This window comes from Manis javanica, chromosome 2 (assembly GCF_040802235.1).
Source record: "Manis javanica isolate MJ-LG chromosome 2, MJ_LKY, whole genome shotgun sequence".
Taxonomy (NCBI): Eukaryota; Metazoa; Chordata; class Mammalia; order Pholidota; family Manidae; genus Manis; species Manis javanica.
This window is the reverse complement of record NC_133157.1, coordinates 139,600,272-139,614,675: the sequence shown is the minus strand read 5'-3', so window position 1 is coordinate 139,614,675 and position 14,404 is coordinate 139,600,272. Positions and strand designations below refer to the sequence as shown.

General features: G+C 36.5%; 1 protein-coding gene across 3 annotated transcripts in view; it reads left to right on the top strand.

Moving 5' to 3' along the window:
* The window catches only part of RB1CC1 (RB1 inducible coiled-coil 1), a 93,343-nt gene that overhangs the window by 26,319 nt on the left and 52,620 nt on the right, over positions 1 to 14,404 (top strand). For all 3 annotated transcript variants that reach the window (XM_036990788.2, XM_036990786.2, XM_073229504.1), the window contains exons 6-7: positions 880 to 1,082; positions 1,608 to 2,034. In XM_036990788.2, coding sequence (XP_036846683.2) covers positions 880 to 1,082; positions 1,608 to 2,034 — 630 coding nt within the window. The remainder of the gene's footprint in view (positions 1 to 879; positions 1,083 to 1,607; positions 2,035 to 14,404) is intronic.

Genomic DNA, 14,404 nt, shown 5'->3' with positions numbered 1-14,404 from the left:
TGTGACTTTTTCCTCCATATCCATATTTCAGTCCTTGAGAAAAACCAAGTGTCTTCCCAATACATTCCTCTTATATTGCCTCTTACCATCTGGTTTTCCTTTCTGACTTGCTACTGCTTTACTGTAATATTGGCTCTAAGCTATCAGTAGTGAGACACATTTTACTTTCAGACATGAAAAAATGTTTTGAATAAACCAAATAACAGTACTTACCTTTTGTAAAAATAAACAAGTTAATAAAGAATAGATTTTTATTGAGTGTTATTATTTACTTTTTAAAGTAAATCTCTTAGAGCAGTTAATATTAAAGTACTATATACATGCGTTAAACAACCCAGTTTTTCACTTAGGATACAACATAAAAAGAGAATAAACATCTTTCTAGAATGTAGTTAATAAGCATTAAAGAATCCAGGAATGTTTTTGGGAAAACAAAGTTATGTTTAAAAGCAAAAAAATCTATAAATGAAATTCATTTATTAAATTCCTTTAGATTTCTTTTCTGATTAACTAGAAAAGAACAGTCTTGGTTTAGAAATACAGGCATACCTCAATCTATTGCATTGTGCTTCATAGATACTTTGTTTTTTACAAATTGAAGATTTGTGGCTACCCTACATTGAGCAAGCCTTTGCTGAGTTGCTCTTTGTAGATGCTCTACCAGCATATACTCCCAGCAGCAATGAGTTGGGAATTTCTCTTCCTCTTCACTAATACAGCAACAAGCAGGAGTGATAAGATAAATTAAAACATTCCCTTGACAATGCTTTCTTTAAAATGTGTTTAGAATATATCCATGCATACTAGTAAGTTCACATATGCAAACGTGCACACAAATGTTAGGTTCTTTCACTGTTTGTTTCTTCTTTTTCAAAATAGGAAATGTATGAAGTTGCCAAGAAACTTTGCTCTTTCTGTGAAGGTCTGGTCCATGATGAACATCTTCAACACCAAGGCTGGGCTGCAATCATGGCAAATCTAGAGGACTGTTCAAATTCATACCAAAAACTACTTTTCAAGTTTGAAAGTATTTATTCAAATTATCTGCAATCCATAGAAGACATCAAGTTAAAACTTACTCAGTATGTTTGCCATTAAAATGGATGATAAGATGTTTGCTTAAATTACCTGTGCAATTTGTCAATTTTAGTAACTATAATTTTGTTTCTAATAGGCCATATATTTATTTTAAAGGAAGTTCATGTTAATGAGACTTATGACTTTTATAGTCTCTAAAATCTAAAAGTTTTGGTCAATCTTATTCACATATTTTAAGGATCTCTCACATTTCTTTTTCTTGTCTTGTTTTCTTAATGAAAAGGCTCAAAATACTTTTGAAATCATTTATAAACCCAAGAATCTTTGCCTCCTTGCCCTGCTACCAACTTTACAATAAAGTAAAGCAAAATGTAAAAACATATCTAATGAAAATGGAAGTTTTCAGACATTAGGCAACTGAGGAAAATTTTCCTTTCTAAATATTGCCATATGATATAGCTAAGATAGTGGTAAGGTTGTATATCTGATAAAATGTTATCTATGTCAAAATGTTAATCTCTCACTAGAGCCATCCTATTATTTTACTGACAGACATTTTGTATTTTAAGTTTAGGAACTGCGGTTTCCATAATGGCCAAGATCCCGCTTTTGGAGTGCCTGACCAGACATAGTTACAGAGAATGTTTGGGAAGACTGGATTCTTCACCTGAACATGAAGGCCCAGAGCAGGCTGAGATGAAAACTTCCACTGATCCAGTGCTCTCGCCTGATCTGCCCAGAACAGCTAACCAGTCCTCATTAACCTTACTTCACAAGTCAGTGGAACATGCAGCCCCAGATACCACAGATGCTGAGAGTGGAAAAGAAATGAAAGAATCTTGTCAAAGCACCATCCATCAGGGTGAAGCTCCAGTAGATACTAAAGATGGTGATCCACCTTTTTTTAACGTATCTTTGTTAGACTGGATAAATGTTCAAGACAGACCTAATGATGTGGAATCATTGGTCAGAAAGTGCTTTGATTCCATGAGCAGGGTAAGTATTGTCAGTTTCTTGTGTCATTTTAACTACTTGAGATTGTATTATTTGTACTAAATATTTTATGTAATGGATGGACAGGTTTTACGTTGTTGCAGAAGCCTTGAAGTAAAACTGCATAGTTTTGACCTTGGACAAATCAAATCATTTAACTTGCAAACCTTCTTGATGAAGTGATAATAAGTATGAAGATTATTAGAGGTAAATAGGTAAAATTTCTATTGCGTTGTCAGGCTTTAAAGTGTCTACTCAAATGGTGATGATGCTTTTGGTAGTGGTAGAAAAATTTTTTTCCTAACCCTGTTAAGTTAATTGGATGTTTTAATACCTATCCCTTTTATCTGTTTCTCAGTTAGGCTCTTCCATCTGTTCGGTAAAACCTGATCAGTCTTAGTGTTTCCATTCTTGAGCTGTGAGTACTGAGCACTCTCTGTAAATAAAAGTCAATAGGTAAAATGGTAGTATTTGGTCACCTCTGGCCTGCCCTATTAATTTAATAACAGATCAGATGATGACTTTCAAACATTTTTTGGAAAAATATTAAAAGATATAATTCTGTTTTTACCTTCACAGTTAAATTTTGTTTTTTAGACACTGAGAATCATTTACATTCAGTAAAATACACAAGTTCTTGAGTGGGTAGTTCATGGAGTAACCACCACCCAAAAGAAGATACTAAACTTTTCCTTTTCCCAGAAAATCCCTGTGTGCTCCTTTCTAATCAGCACTGTCTTGGAGGAGACCTCTTTTTGACTTTTAAAAGGAGAAAATTTAAATACTGCGTCTGCCTGAGATATTTTGTAATTCAAAACCTCAGACATTGGATTTTTAGTTCTATTTTGTAATTATGGTAAGCTTGTGTTTTGGATTAAGTTCTCCCCCAGATGCACTTACAGAAACTTAAACCTCTTCATATCTGATCCATAATCTGATAGAATATCTTTGAAGCCAGAAAGGAAGTTGATAGGGACACATGTTTCAGTGATGCAGAAATATGACCTTGTGTTTTGAAGGCTGCTGTTATCCAAAGGTAAATGGCAGAAACAGCTAAACTTTCCTGAAAGGGCACTCATTTGGGAAAGATACTTCATCTTTGATTAATTACTGAGAGGACAGGCATTGCCTGGAATGCCTGGTAAATAGCACATAGTTGTCTTGTTTAAAACATACAACAGTAAAGTGGAAACTTTAAATCCTTGGTTTCTCCTTAATTCTTTCAATATCTATTTCACTGATGACACCTTGTAGAGTAAGCATTTCATGTTGGCCATTTATAATTGTCATCAAAGGAAACTTAAGACATCTGTTCCTGGTCATAGGAGTATGTAATTTGCAAAGATTACTTCCACAAATGAATGAAAACTAGTGTTCTGTTTAAATTATTGACATTTAGTAGCCAAGAAATTTCAACTACGATTGTGGAATATCAACTATGCTTATGATTAGGATGAATGAGGCATTATTTTTTTAAATTCCACTTGCATCAGAGATCAAGGCTACAGACAATGAAGAGAACCGCATTTTTTTTCCTAGTGGATTCTTTTTTTTTGTTTTAATTGAAGTATAGTTGATACACAATCTTAGTTTCAGGCATACAACACAGTGGTTCATGTGTTGACCCATATTAAATCCTCACCACAACTAGTACGGTTACTGTCTGTCAACAAAGGAAGATGTTACAGAATCATTGGTTATATCCTCCATGCTGTACTATCATCCCTATGACCAGCTTACATTATGATTGAGAATTTTTGTGCCCCTTTATCCCCCATCCTACCCACCCATTCCATCCCCTCCCCCATGGCAACCACCAGTCACTTCTCAGTGTTTTTGGGTCTACTGCTCTTATATTCATTTTGTTTTTGCTTTGTTTTTAGATTCTACCAATAAGTGAAATCATATGGTATTTGTAATTTTCTACCTTGCTTATTTCACTTAGCATAATGGTCTATCCATGTTGTCACAAATGGCAGGAGTTCTTTCTTTTCTATGAGTGAACAGCATTCCATTGTGTATAAGTACATGTGCTCTTTATTCATTCATCTATTCATTGGCACTTTGGTTTCGTCCATATCTTGGTTATTGTAAAATAATGTGGCAGTAAACATAGGGGTGGGGTGCATATATCTTCTCAAATCAGGGATTTTTTTTCCTTTTGGTAAATTCCTAGAAGTGGAGTTACTGGGTCATATGGTGTTTTTATTTTAAGATTTTTGAGGACCTTTCATACTGCTTTCCACAGTGGCTCCACCAATTTACATTTCCACCAACAGTGCACAGGGGTTCCCTTTATTCCACATACTCACCAACACTTATTATTTCTTATCATTTGGATAGTGGCCATTATTTTTTTTTTTAGTTTATGTCCCTTGCCTCAAGAGACATGTCCAGAAAAATATTGCTTATGCTTATGTTCAAGAGATTTTTGCCTGTGTTTTTCCTCAGTTTTATGTTTTCATGGCTTATGTTTGGGACTCTCATCCATTTCGAGTTTCCTTTTGTGCATGGAGTTTAAAGAGTAATCAGTTTTCATTCTCTTGCATGTAGCTGTCCATTTTTCCCAGCACCGGTTATTGAAGAGACAGTCTTTTCCCCATTGTATATTCATGACTCCTTTATCATGTCTTAATTGACCATATATGTGTGGATTTATATCTGGGCTCTCTGTTCTGTTCCATTGATCTATGGGTCTGTTCTGGTACCAGTACCATACTGTTTTTGATTACTGTAGCTTTGTAGTATAGCTTGAAGGTGCAGAACATGATACCCCCAGCTTTGTTCTTCTTTCTCAGGATTGCTTTGGCTATTTGGGATCTCTTGTAGTTCCATAAGAATTTTAGGATTATTTGCTCTAGTTCATTGAAAAATGTCATGGGTATTTTTGTAGGGATTGCATCGATTATGTAAATTGCCTTGAGAAGGATTGTCATTTTGACAATATTAATTCTTCCTATCCATGAGTGGGGAGTAGATTTCCATACTTTTGTGTCTTTAATTTCTCTCATCAGTGTCTTAGTAGTTTTAAGAATACAGGCCTTTTACCTCCTTGGTTAGATTTATTCTGAGGTGTTTTATTCTTTTTTGATGCAATTGTAAATAGAATGATTTTCCTTTCTCTTTCTAGTTCACTGTTAGTATATGCAAATGCAACAGATTTCTGTGTATTAATTTTTTATCCTGCAACTTTGCTTTATCCATTTATTAGTTCTAATAGTTTTCAGTGGAGTCTTTAGGTTTTTCTATATGTAGAACCATGGCATCTGCAAAGAGTGACAGTTTTACTCCTTCCTTACCATTTTGGATGCCTTTTATCTCTAGCTTGTTTGATTGTCGAGGGTGAATAAAAGTGGTCAGAGCAGGCATCCATGTCTTGTTCCTGATCTTAGAGGGAAAGCTTTCAGCTTTTTGCCATTGAGTATGATGTTAGCTGTGGGTTTGTCGTATGTGACTTTTATTATGTTGAGGTACGTTCCCTCTATAACCATTTTGTTGAGAGGTTTTATCATGAATGGATGTTGAATTTTGTCAAATCCTTTTTCAACAACTATTGAGATGATCATATGGTTTTTATTCTTCCTTTTGTTAATGGGGTATATCACATTGGTTTTATGAATATTGTGCCGTTCTTGCATCCCTGTAATAAATCCCACTTCGTCATGATGGATGATCCTTTTGATGTGTTTTTGAATTTGCCTTGCTAATAATTTAATGAGGATTTTTGTATCTATATTCATCAATGAAATTGGTCTATATAGTGTCCGTGTCTAGTTTTGGTATTAGAATGATGCTGGCTCATAGATGAGTTTGGAATTATTCTCCTTTCTACTTTTTGGAGTACATTAAGGAGGATGGGTATCAGCTCTTCTTTACATGTTTGGTAGAATTCAGCTGTGAAGTCAACTGGACCTGGACTTTTATTTGTTGGGAGTTTTTTTGATTACCAGTCCTGTTACTGGTAATTGGTCTGTCCAGATTTTCTGTTTCTTCTTGGGTTGTCTTGGAAGGTTGTACTTTTCCATTTCTTTTAGATTGTCCAATCTATTGACTTATAATTTTTCTTAACATTCTTTGATAATTCTTTGTATTTCTGTTGTATCTATTGTGACTATTTCTTTTTCATTTGTACTCTTTTTTTTTCTTGACAGCCTAGGACTGTCTACTCTATTTTCTCAAAGAACCAACTCTTGGTTTTGCTGATTTTTTTTTCCCATTGTTTTATTCATCTCTATTTTATTTCTGCTCTGATATTTATTATGTTCCTCCTCCTACTAACTTTGGGTTTCATCTGTTTATCATTTTCTAGTTTCTTTCATTGTGCGTTTAGACTGTTTATTTGGGATTGTTCTTGTTTCTTGAGGTAGGCCTTTATTGCTGTGTACTTCCCTCTCAGAGCTGCTTTTGTGGCATATGGCAAATTTTGGACTATTGTATTTTTGTTTTCATTTTTCTCCAAGTATTGTTTGATTTATTCTTTGAGTTGTTCATTGATCCATTATTTAGAAGCATGTTTAGCTTCCATGTGTTTGTGGGCTTTTTTGTTTTCTTCCTTATTCATTTCTAGTTTTGTACTATTGTGGTCTGAGAAGTTGCTTGATACAATTTTAATGTTTTTTAATTTATTGTGGCTCTTTTTGTGGCTTCTGTCTGGTTGATCTATCCACTGATGTAAGTATGAGTTAAAGTCCCTTAATAACATTAAGTTGCAGTCTGTTTCTTCCTCTAGTTCCATTAATATTTATTTTACATATTTATGTCCTTCTATGTTGGGTGTGTAGATATTTATAATTGTTATATACTCTTGTTGGACTGATCCCTGTATCATTATATCTTTGTCTCTGTTACTTTCTTTGTTTTGAGGTCTATTTTTTTTTACACAAGTACTGCTACTCCTGCTTTTTTTCCCCCTGTTATTGACAAAATAATTTTCCATCCCTTCACTTTCAGTCTGTTTATGCTTTTCAGTCTGAAATGAGTCTGATAGGCAGCATATAGATGGGTCTTTGTGTCTTTCTTCATTCTGCCACCCTATGTATTTTGATTGGTGCACTCAGTCCATTTAAGGTGGTTAGGTATGTACTTACTCCATTTTATTGTTGCCTGGTTGTTTTTGTAGTTCACCTCTGAATCTTCCTCTCTTATACTCATTATCTTGTTGGTTTTCTTTAGTGTTGTGATTGGATTTTTTTTTCTTTTAATTAATTTTTTTTATGTGTTATTATTTTTCAGTTTGTGGTTACCGTAAGGTTCCTGGATAGTTACGTAAATGTGTAACAGGTAAAAGTACTTCTTTTTTCTTCTAACCGCTCCATAATTTGTGTGTTAAATGTCATAATCTGAATTCTTTGTGTATCCCTTGATTGATTTTGTGTATAGTTGATAGTATTCTTTTTTTGAATGTCATAAGTGCTTAGTGAGTAATTGGTCTACTACCTTTAGAGTGGGTTCATTTTCACTGATGAAAAATATTTATGCTTAACATTTCCAGCTGTAGAAGTCCCTTTAACACATCCTGTAAGGTCAGTTTCATGGTGCTGAATTCATTTAACTTTTATTTGTCTGAGAACTTTGAATCTTTACTTTAATTCTGAATGATAACCTTGCTCAGTAGAGGATTCTTGGTTGAAGGGCTTTCTGTCTCAATACATTAAATATTGTTGTCACTCCTTTCTGGCCTGTAACATTTCTGCTGAGAAATCTACTGATAGCCTGATGGGGTATCCCTTATAAGTAATTTCTTGCCTCTTTCTAGCTGCTTTCAGTACCCTCTCTTTATTCTTAATCTTTGTCATTTTTATTATTATATGTTCTTGGTATTGTCTTCCTTGGGTTCCTTTTGTTAGGGACTCTCCAGTTTCCAGGATTTGGGTGTCTCTTTCCTTCTCCAGATTGGTGAAGTTGTCAGCAATTAATTACTCAAATAGACTTTCTGCTCTTTTGTTTCTCTCTTCTCCTTCTGGTACTCCTATTATGCAAATACAGTTTCATTTGGAGTTGTCACACAGCTCTCAGCATTCTTTCCTTCCTAGAGATTCATTTTTTCTCTGTTCGTTAGCTTCATTGTTTTCCTATTCTCTAATTTCCATTTTATTGTCTCCTTTACTTGCAGCAATCTAGCATTCATTCCCTCCATTGTATTTTTCATTTCAGTTAGTTTTCTTCAACTCTGAGTTCCTCTTTTTTAGCTTTTCTTTTTGTTGAAGTCCTCCCTGAGATCAAGAGTATTTTTCTGCAGTTCAATGAGCATATTTATACCTGTTGCTTTGAAGTCTTTGTCAAGTTTAGTAATCTGTTTCATTTGGCCCTCCTTCTGGTGTTTTTTCTCCTGTTACACTGTTTATCTTTATCTTCTCATTTTAATTGGGTTTCTGTGTTTCATCCTTTGTATTACATAGTTTGCTGTGCCTCCTGGTTTAGTAAGTAATGACTCAATGAAGGTGTTCTGTGGTGCCCAGAATCTCAAGACTCTTTGCTCACCTCTCCCTGGTTCTCCTTTGCCATAGAGCTCCAGTTGTTGTCGTTGAGCTGTGGGCAGGGCCACCTTTCTGCCTGTCTGCCGGCAGTTCCTGATCTCTCTCAGCAGAGGCCCTTTGTGGGCTTAGTTAGCAGCATTTCTGCTGGAATCATTGTGGGTGGGTGGGTGCACAGGAAAGCAATTGGTGGTTGAGTCACCAGCAGTGGGTATGGAGGTTTGGGGGCTTTCAGAGCACACCTGTCCACTTGGGCTGGGGGAGGGCTCGGGAAGCATCACCTACCTGACCTCCTGTGGAAGTAAGTTCCATCTAAACCCTGCCCCTGTTGCACTCCCGCCAGTAAATCTTTTGAACTGCCACCTCTGTGTTGGGTCTCAGCGGGACTGGCAGAACATGTTAGTCCTTCACAAGCACTAGGGGTCTCAGCCTCACAGAATGCTCCAGCTCTCCCTAGTATCCAGCCCTGCTAAATCACCAGAACCCAAGGCAGTGTGGATTCATGTTCTCAGAGCAGATCTCCAAGGCCAGGTGTGCAGAGTTCCTGATTTCTTATCCCTGCCATACTCTGTTCCTCTTCCTCCCACCTGTGGGCTGAAATGCAGGAAGGGCTGGGGTACCAATGGATCATGGCTCTGCCACTTTACCCTTCTCTCTGTGGTCTTCACCAGGTGTAGGTGGTCTGGCAGGGTTAGTTGTATTTGCTGTAGTTGCTTCCTTGGGGTGTCTGTGTGGGAGGTTTCGACCTTGCCTTCCAACTCCACCATCTTTTTTGCCAGAAGTCTCAAGAACCACTTTTTGAAAGGACTTGAAATTGCCTTTATGTTGGCATGTTTAAATGAAATCTCACAGAGCCATAGGTTTTATTCACTTTGTATCACAAGACAAGAAAAAAATACAGAAATTAGCTATCTCATTATTACTAGCAAAATTGTTATAGTAATACTACTTATTACATTATTGAATTTCAGACGTTAATGGCTACTTTCTTAGGACAGAGCAACACTACCTGAAGGTCTTGTGATATTTCACATGGCTGTTACATTGTTTAAGCCAAACCTAAAGTTTTAATTCGGTTGTACTAATTCCCTATAAAGTTAGTGAAGGGCAGCTAGAACTTGGCCTGCAACACAGCACTCTGAACAGCTGCACATGCCCATTAGGCTTTCTTTTTTTTCCATTATTGTTCATATGTGTCTTTTTTTTTTCCATCTTTGTCACAAGTATTTATTTTTCTTACTTATGTTGTCCTACAGTGGTGCATGGATAAATTTCAATTTTGAAAACTAGCATGGCTTCTTTTTTATTAAGCTATTTTATCTTGGCATTTTGTTTTTATTTAAATGACTAATTCAAGTAATCATTCATCACATATTTATTGAGCCAACACTATGGTGACAGATAACTATCGTAGCACTAGCGTATAAGGTAAACAAAACAAGCAAGGACTGTGCCTTCACAAATTTTAAAACCTAGAAAGAATACATTGATATTAGGTCATACAAATTTAGTTTGATTGCAATTCCAGAAATGATCAATATTCTCAATCTCCCACCTAGATCAGTTACTGTATAAATGGTTTGATTTTGACTGACTCATAACAAAGAAGTTTTGCTTTATTGTTTAAAAATGTCAACTTTTGCTACTCTGGGTAGATTAAATTCTTTTGAGTGTAGTGCCCAATCATTGAAAGAATTCTTAACAATATATATATATATTTTTTGAGAGGACATCTCATATATATCTTATGTCGGTTTCAAATGTACACCACAGTGGTACAGCAGTCCCTGTGATCAACTTATATTGTGATTGCGAATTATTGTGCCCCTGTATCCCTCTTCCCTTTGGGTAAACACTAGGCACTTATCAGTGTCTGTGAATCTATTGCTGTTTTTTCCTTCTGTTTTACTTTGTTTTTATATTCCACAAGTAAGTGAAATCATATGGTATTTGTCTTTCTTCGCCTAGCTTCTTTCACTGAGCATAATACCCTCTAGATCCATCCAAGTTGTTGCATAGGAGGATTTCTTTTCTTTTTATGGCTGAATAGTATTCCATTGTGTGTATGTACCACATTTTCTTTATCCATTTCATTTACAGTGGATACTCAGGTTGCTTCCATATCTTGGCTATTGCAAATAGTTTGGCAGTAAACATAAGGATGCATATATCTTTTCAAATCAGGGATTATGCTTTCTTCAGGTAAATTCCTAGGAGTACAATTACTGGGTCAAATGGTATTTCTATTTTTAGTTTTTAGAGGAATATCCATACTGCTTTCGACAGCGGTTGTACCTATTTACATTCCCACCAACAGTGTAGGAGTGTTCCAGTTTCTCTGCATCCTCACCAGCATTTGTTGTTTCTTATCTTTTGGAAGATTACCATTCTGCCTGATGTGAGGTGATATGTCATGGTGGTTTTAACTTTCATTTACCTGATGATTAGTTATGTGGGTGGAGCATCTTTTGATGTGCCTGTTGGCTATTTATATTTCTTCATTGGTGAAGACTCATTAGTTTTTTTATTTTTTAACAGCTTCAAATATATTTTAATGGATCCCTCATCCATGAAATATTCCTTAGCTTTCCTATTCATTTTTTATTTTTCATTAAGGCATTACTGATATACATTCCCATGAAGGCCTCACACAAAAGAACAACATGGTCACCATGTTCACCCTTACCATCAAGTCCCCACCCACACCCCACTGCAGTCACTGTCCATCGGTGCAGCAAGATGCCACAGGTTCACTGTTTGCCTTCTCTGTGCTATACTGTCTTCCATGTAACCCTTCACTCCAGGTGTATGAAACATAATACCCCTCAATCCCCTTCTCCCTTCCTCACCACCTGACTTCCTACACCCCTCCTCTTTGGTAACCGCTAGTCTCTTCTTGAAGTCTGAGTCTTGTGCTTTTTTGTTCCTTCAGTTTTGGTTCGTTGTTATTCTCCACAAATGAGAGAAATCATTTGGCACTTGTCTTTCTCCACCTGGCTTATTTCACGGAGCATAATATCCTCCAGCTCTGTCCATGCTGCAAATAGTAGGATTTGTTTCTTTCTTATGGCTGAATAGTATTCCATTGTGTATATGTACCACATCTTTATCTGTTCATCTACTGATGGACACTTAGGTTGCTTCCATATCTTGACTATTGTAAATAGTGCTACGGTAAACATAGGGGTGCATGTGTCTTTTTTAATCTGAGAACTTGTATTCTTTGGGTAAATTCCAAGGAGTGGGATTCCCAGGTCAGATGATATTTCTATTTTTACTTTTTTGAGGAACCTCCATATTGCATTCCACAATGGTTGAACTAGCTTACCTTCCCACCAGCAGTGTAGGAGGGTTCCCCTTTCTCCACATCCTTGCCATTATTTGTTGTTCTTAGTCTTTTCAGTGCTGGCCATCCTTACTGGTGTGAGGTGATATCTCATTGTGGTTTTAACTTGCATTTCCCTGATGATTAGTGACGTGGAGTGATCTTTTCATGTGTCTGTTGGGCATCTGAATTTCTCTGGAGAATTGTCTCTTCATATCCTCCACCCATTTTTTTTTTAAATTTTGGTATCAATAATCTACAGTTACATGAGGATCATTATGTTTACCAGACTCCCCCTTCACCAAGCCCCACCACATACCCCATTAGTCATTGTCCATCAGCATAGTAAGATGCTGTAAAATCACTACATGTCTTCTCTGTGTTGCACAGCCCTCCCTGTGTCCCCGCCACATTATACATGCTAATCATAAGGTCCCCTTTCTTCTCCCTCCCTTCCCACCAATCCTCCCCAGTCCCTTTCCCTTTGGTAACTGTTAGTCCTTTCTTGGGTTCTGTGATTCTGCTGCTGTTTTGTTCCTTCAGTTTTTCCTTTGTTCTTATATTCCACATATGAGTGAAATCATTTGGTACTTGTCTTTCTCCTCCTGGCTTATTTCACTGAGCATAATACTCTCTAGCTCCATCCATGTTGTTGCAAATGGTAGGATTTGTTTTCTTCTGAATAATATTCCATTGTGTATATGTACCACATCTTCTTTTATCCATTCATCTACTGATGGTCACTTAGGTTGCTTCCATTTCTTGGCTATTGTACATAGTGCTGTGATAAACTTAGGGGTGCATCTGTCTTTTTTCAAATTGGGCTGCTGCATTCTTAGGGTGAATTCCTAGAAGTGGGATTCCTGAGTCAAATGGTATTTCTATTTTGAGCTTTTTGAGGAACCTCCATACTGCTTTCCACAATGGTTGAACTAATTTACATTCCACCAGCAGTGTAGGAGGGTTCCCGTTTCTCCACAACCTCGCCAACATTTGTTGTTGTTGTCTTTTGGATGGTGGTAATCCTTACTGGTCTGAGGTAGTATCTCTTTGTGGTTTTAATTTGCATTTCTCTGATGACTAGCGATGCCTCCACCCATTTTTTAATCGGGTTATTTACTTTTTGGGTGTTGAGGCATGTGAGTTCTCTAAATATTTTTGGATGTTAACCCCTTGTCGGGTATGTCGTTAACAAATATATTCTCCCATACTGTAAGATACTATTTTGATCTGTTGATGGTATCCTTTGCTGTACAGAAGCTTTTTTGTTTGATGTAGTCAGATGTGTTCATTTTTGCTTTTGCTTTCCTTGTTGGAGGAGATGTGTTTAGGAAGAGGTTGCTCAAGTTTATATTCAGGAGATTTTTCCTATGTTGTCTTCTTAAGAGTTATGGTTTCCTGACTTACATTCAGGTCTTTAATCCATTTTGAATTTACTTTTGTGTATGGGGCTAAACAATAATCCAGTTTCATTCTCTTGCATGTAGCTGTCCAGTTTTGCCAACACCAGTTGTTGGAGAGTCTGTCATTTCCCCATTGTTTGTCCATAGCTCCTTTATCGTATATTAATTGACCATATAGGTTTGGGTTTATATCTGGGTTCTCTAGTCTCTTCATTGCTCTATTGTGCTGTTCTTGTGCCAGTACCAAATTGTCTCGATTACTGTGGCGTTGTAGTAGACCTTGAAGTTGAGAAGCGAGATCCCCCCCACTTTATTCTTCATTCTCAGAATTGTTTTGGCTATTCGGGGCCTTTGATGGTTCCATATGAATTTTAGAACTATCTGTTCCAGTTCACTGAAGAATGTTGTTGGTATTTTGATAGAGATTGCATTGAATCTGTAGATTGCTTTGGGCAGGATGGCCATTTTGACAATATTAATTCTTCCTAGCCGAGAATGTGGGATAAGTTTCCATTTGTTAGTGTCCTCTTTAATTTCTCTTAAGAATATCTTGTAGTTTTCAGGGCATAGGTCTTTCACTTCCTTGCTTAGATTTATTCCTAGGTATTTTATTCTTTTTGATGCTATTGTGGATGGAATTGTTTTTCTGATTTCTCTTTCTGCTAGTTCATCGTTACTGTATAGGAATGCAACAGATTTCTGTGTATTAATTTTGTATCCTGCAGCTTTGCCGAATGAAGATATTAGATCTAGTAGTTTTGGAGTGGATTCTTTTTATTGTACTTAAAAAAATACAATATCATGTCATCTGCAAACAGTATCAGTTAAACTTCTTCCTTACCAAACTGGATGCCCTTTATTTCTTTGTATTGTCTGATTGCTGTGGCGAGGACCTCCACAACTATTTTGAATAGAAGTGCAGAGAGTGGGCATCCTTGTCTTGTTCCAAATCTTAAAGGAAAGGCTTTCACCTTCTCGCTGTTAAGTATGTTTGCTGTCAGTTTGTCATATATGGCCTTTATTATGTTGAGGTACTTGCCCTCTATACCCATTTGGCTGAGAGTTTTTATCATGAGTGGATGTTGAATTTTGTTGAATGCTTTTTCAGCATTTATGGAGATGATCATGTGGTTTTTGTCCTTTTTGTTGATGTTATGAATGATGTTGATGGA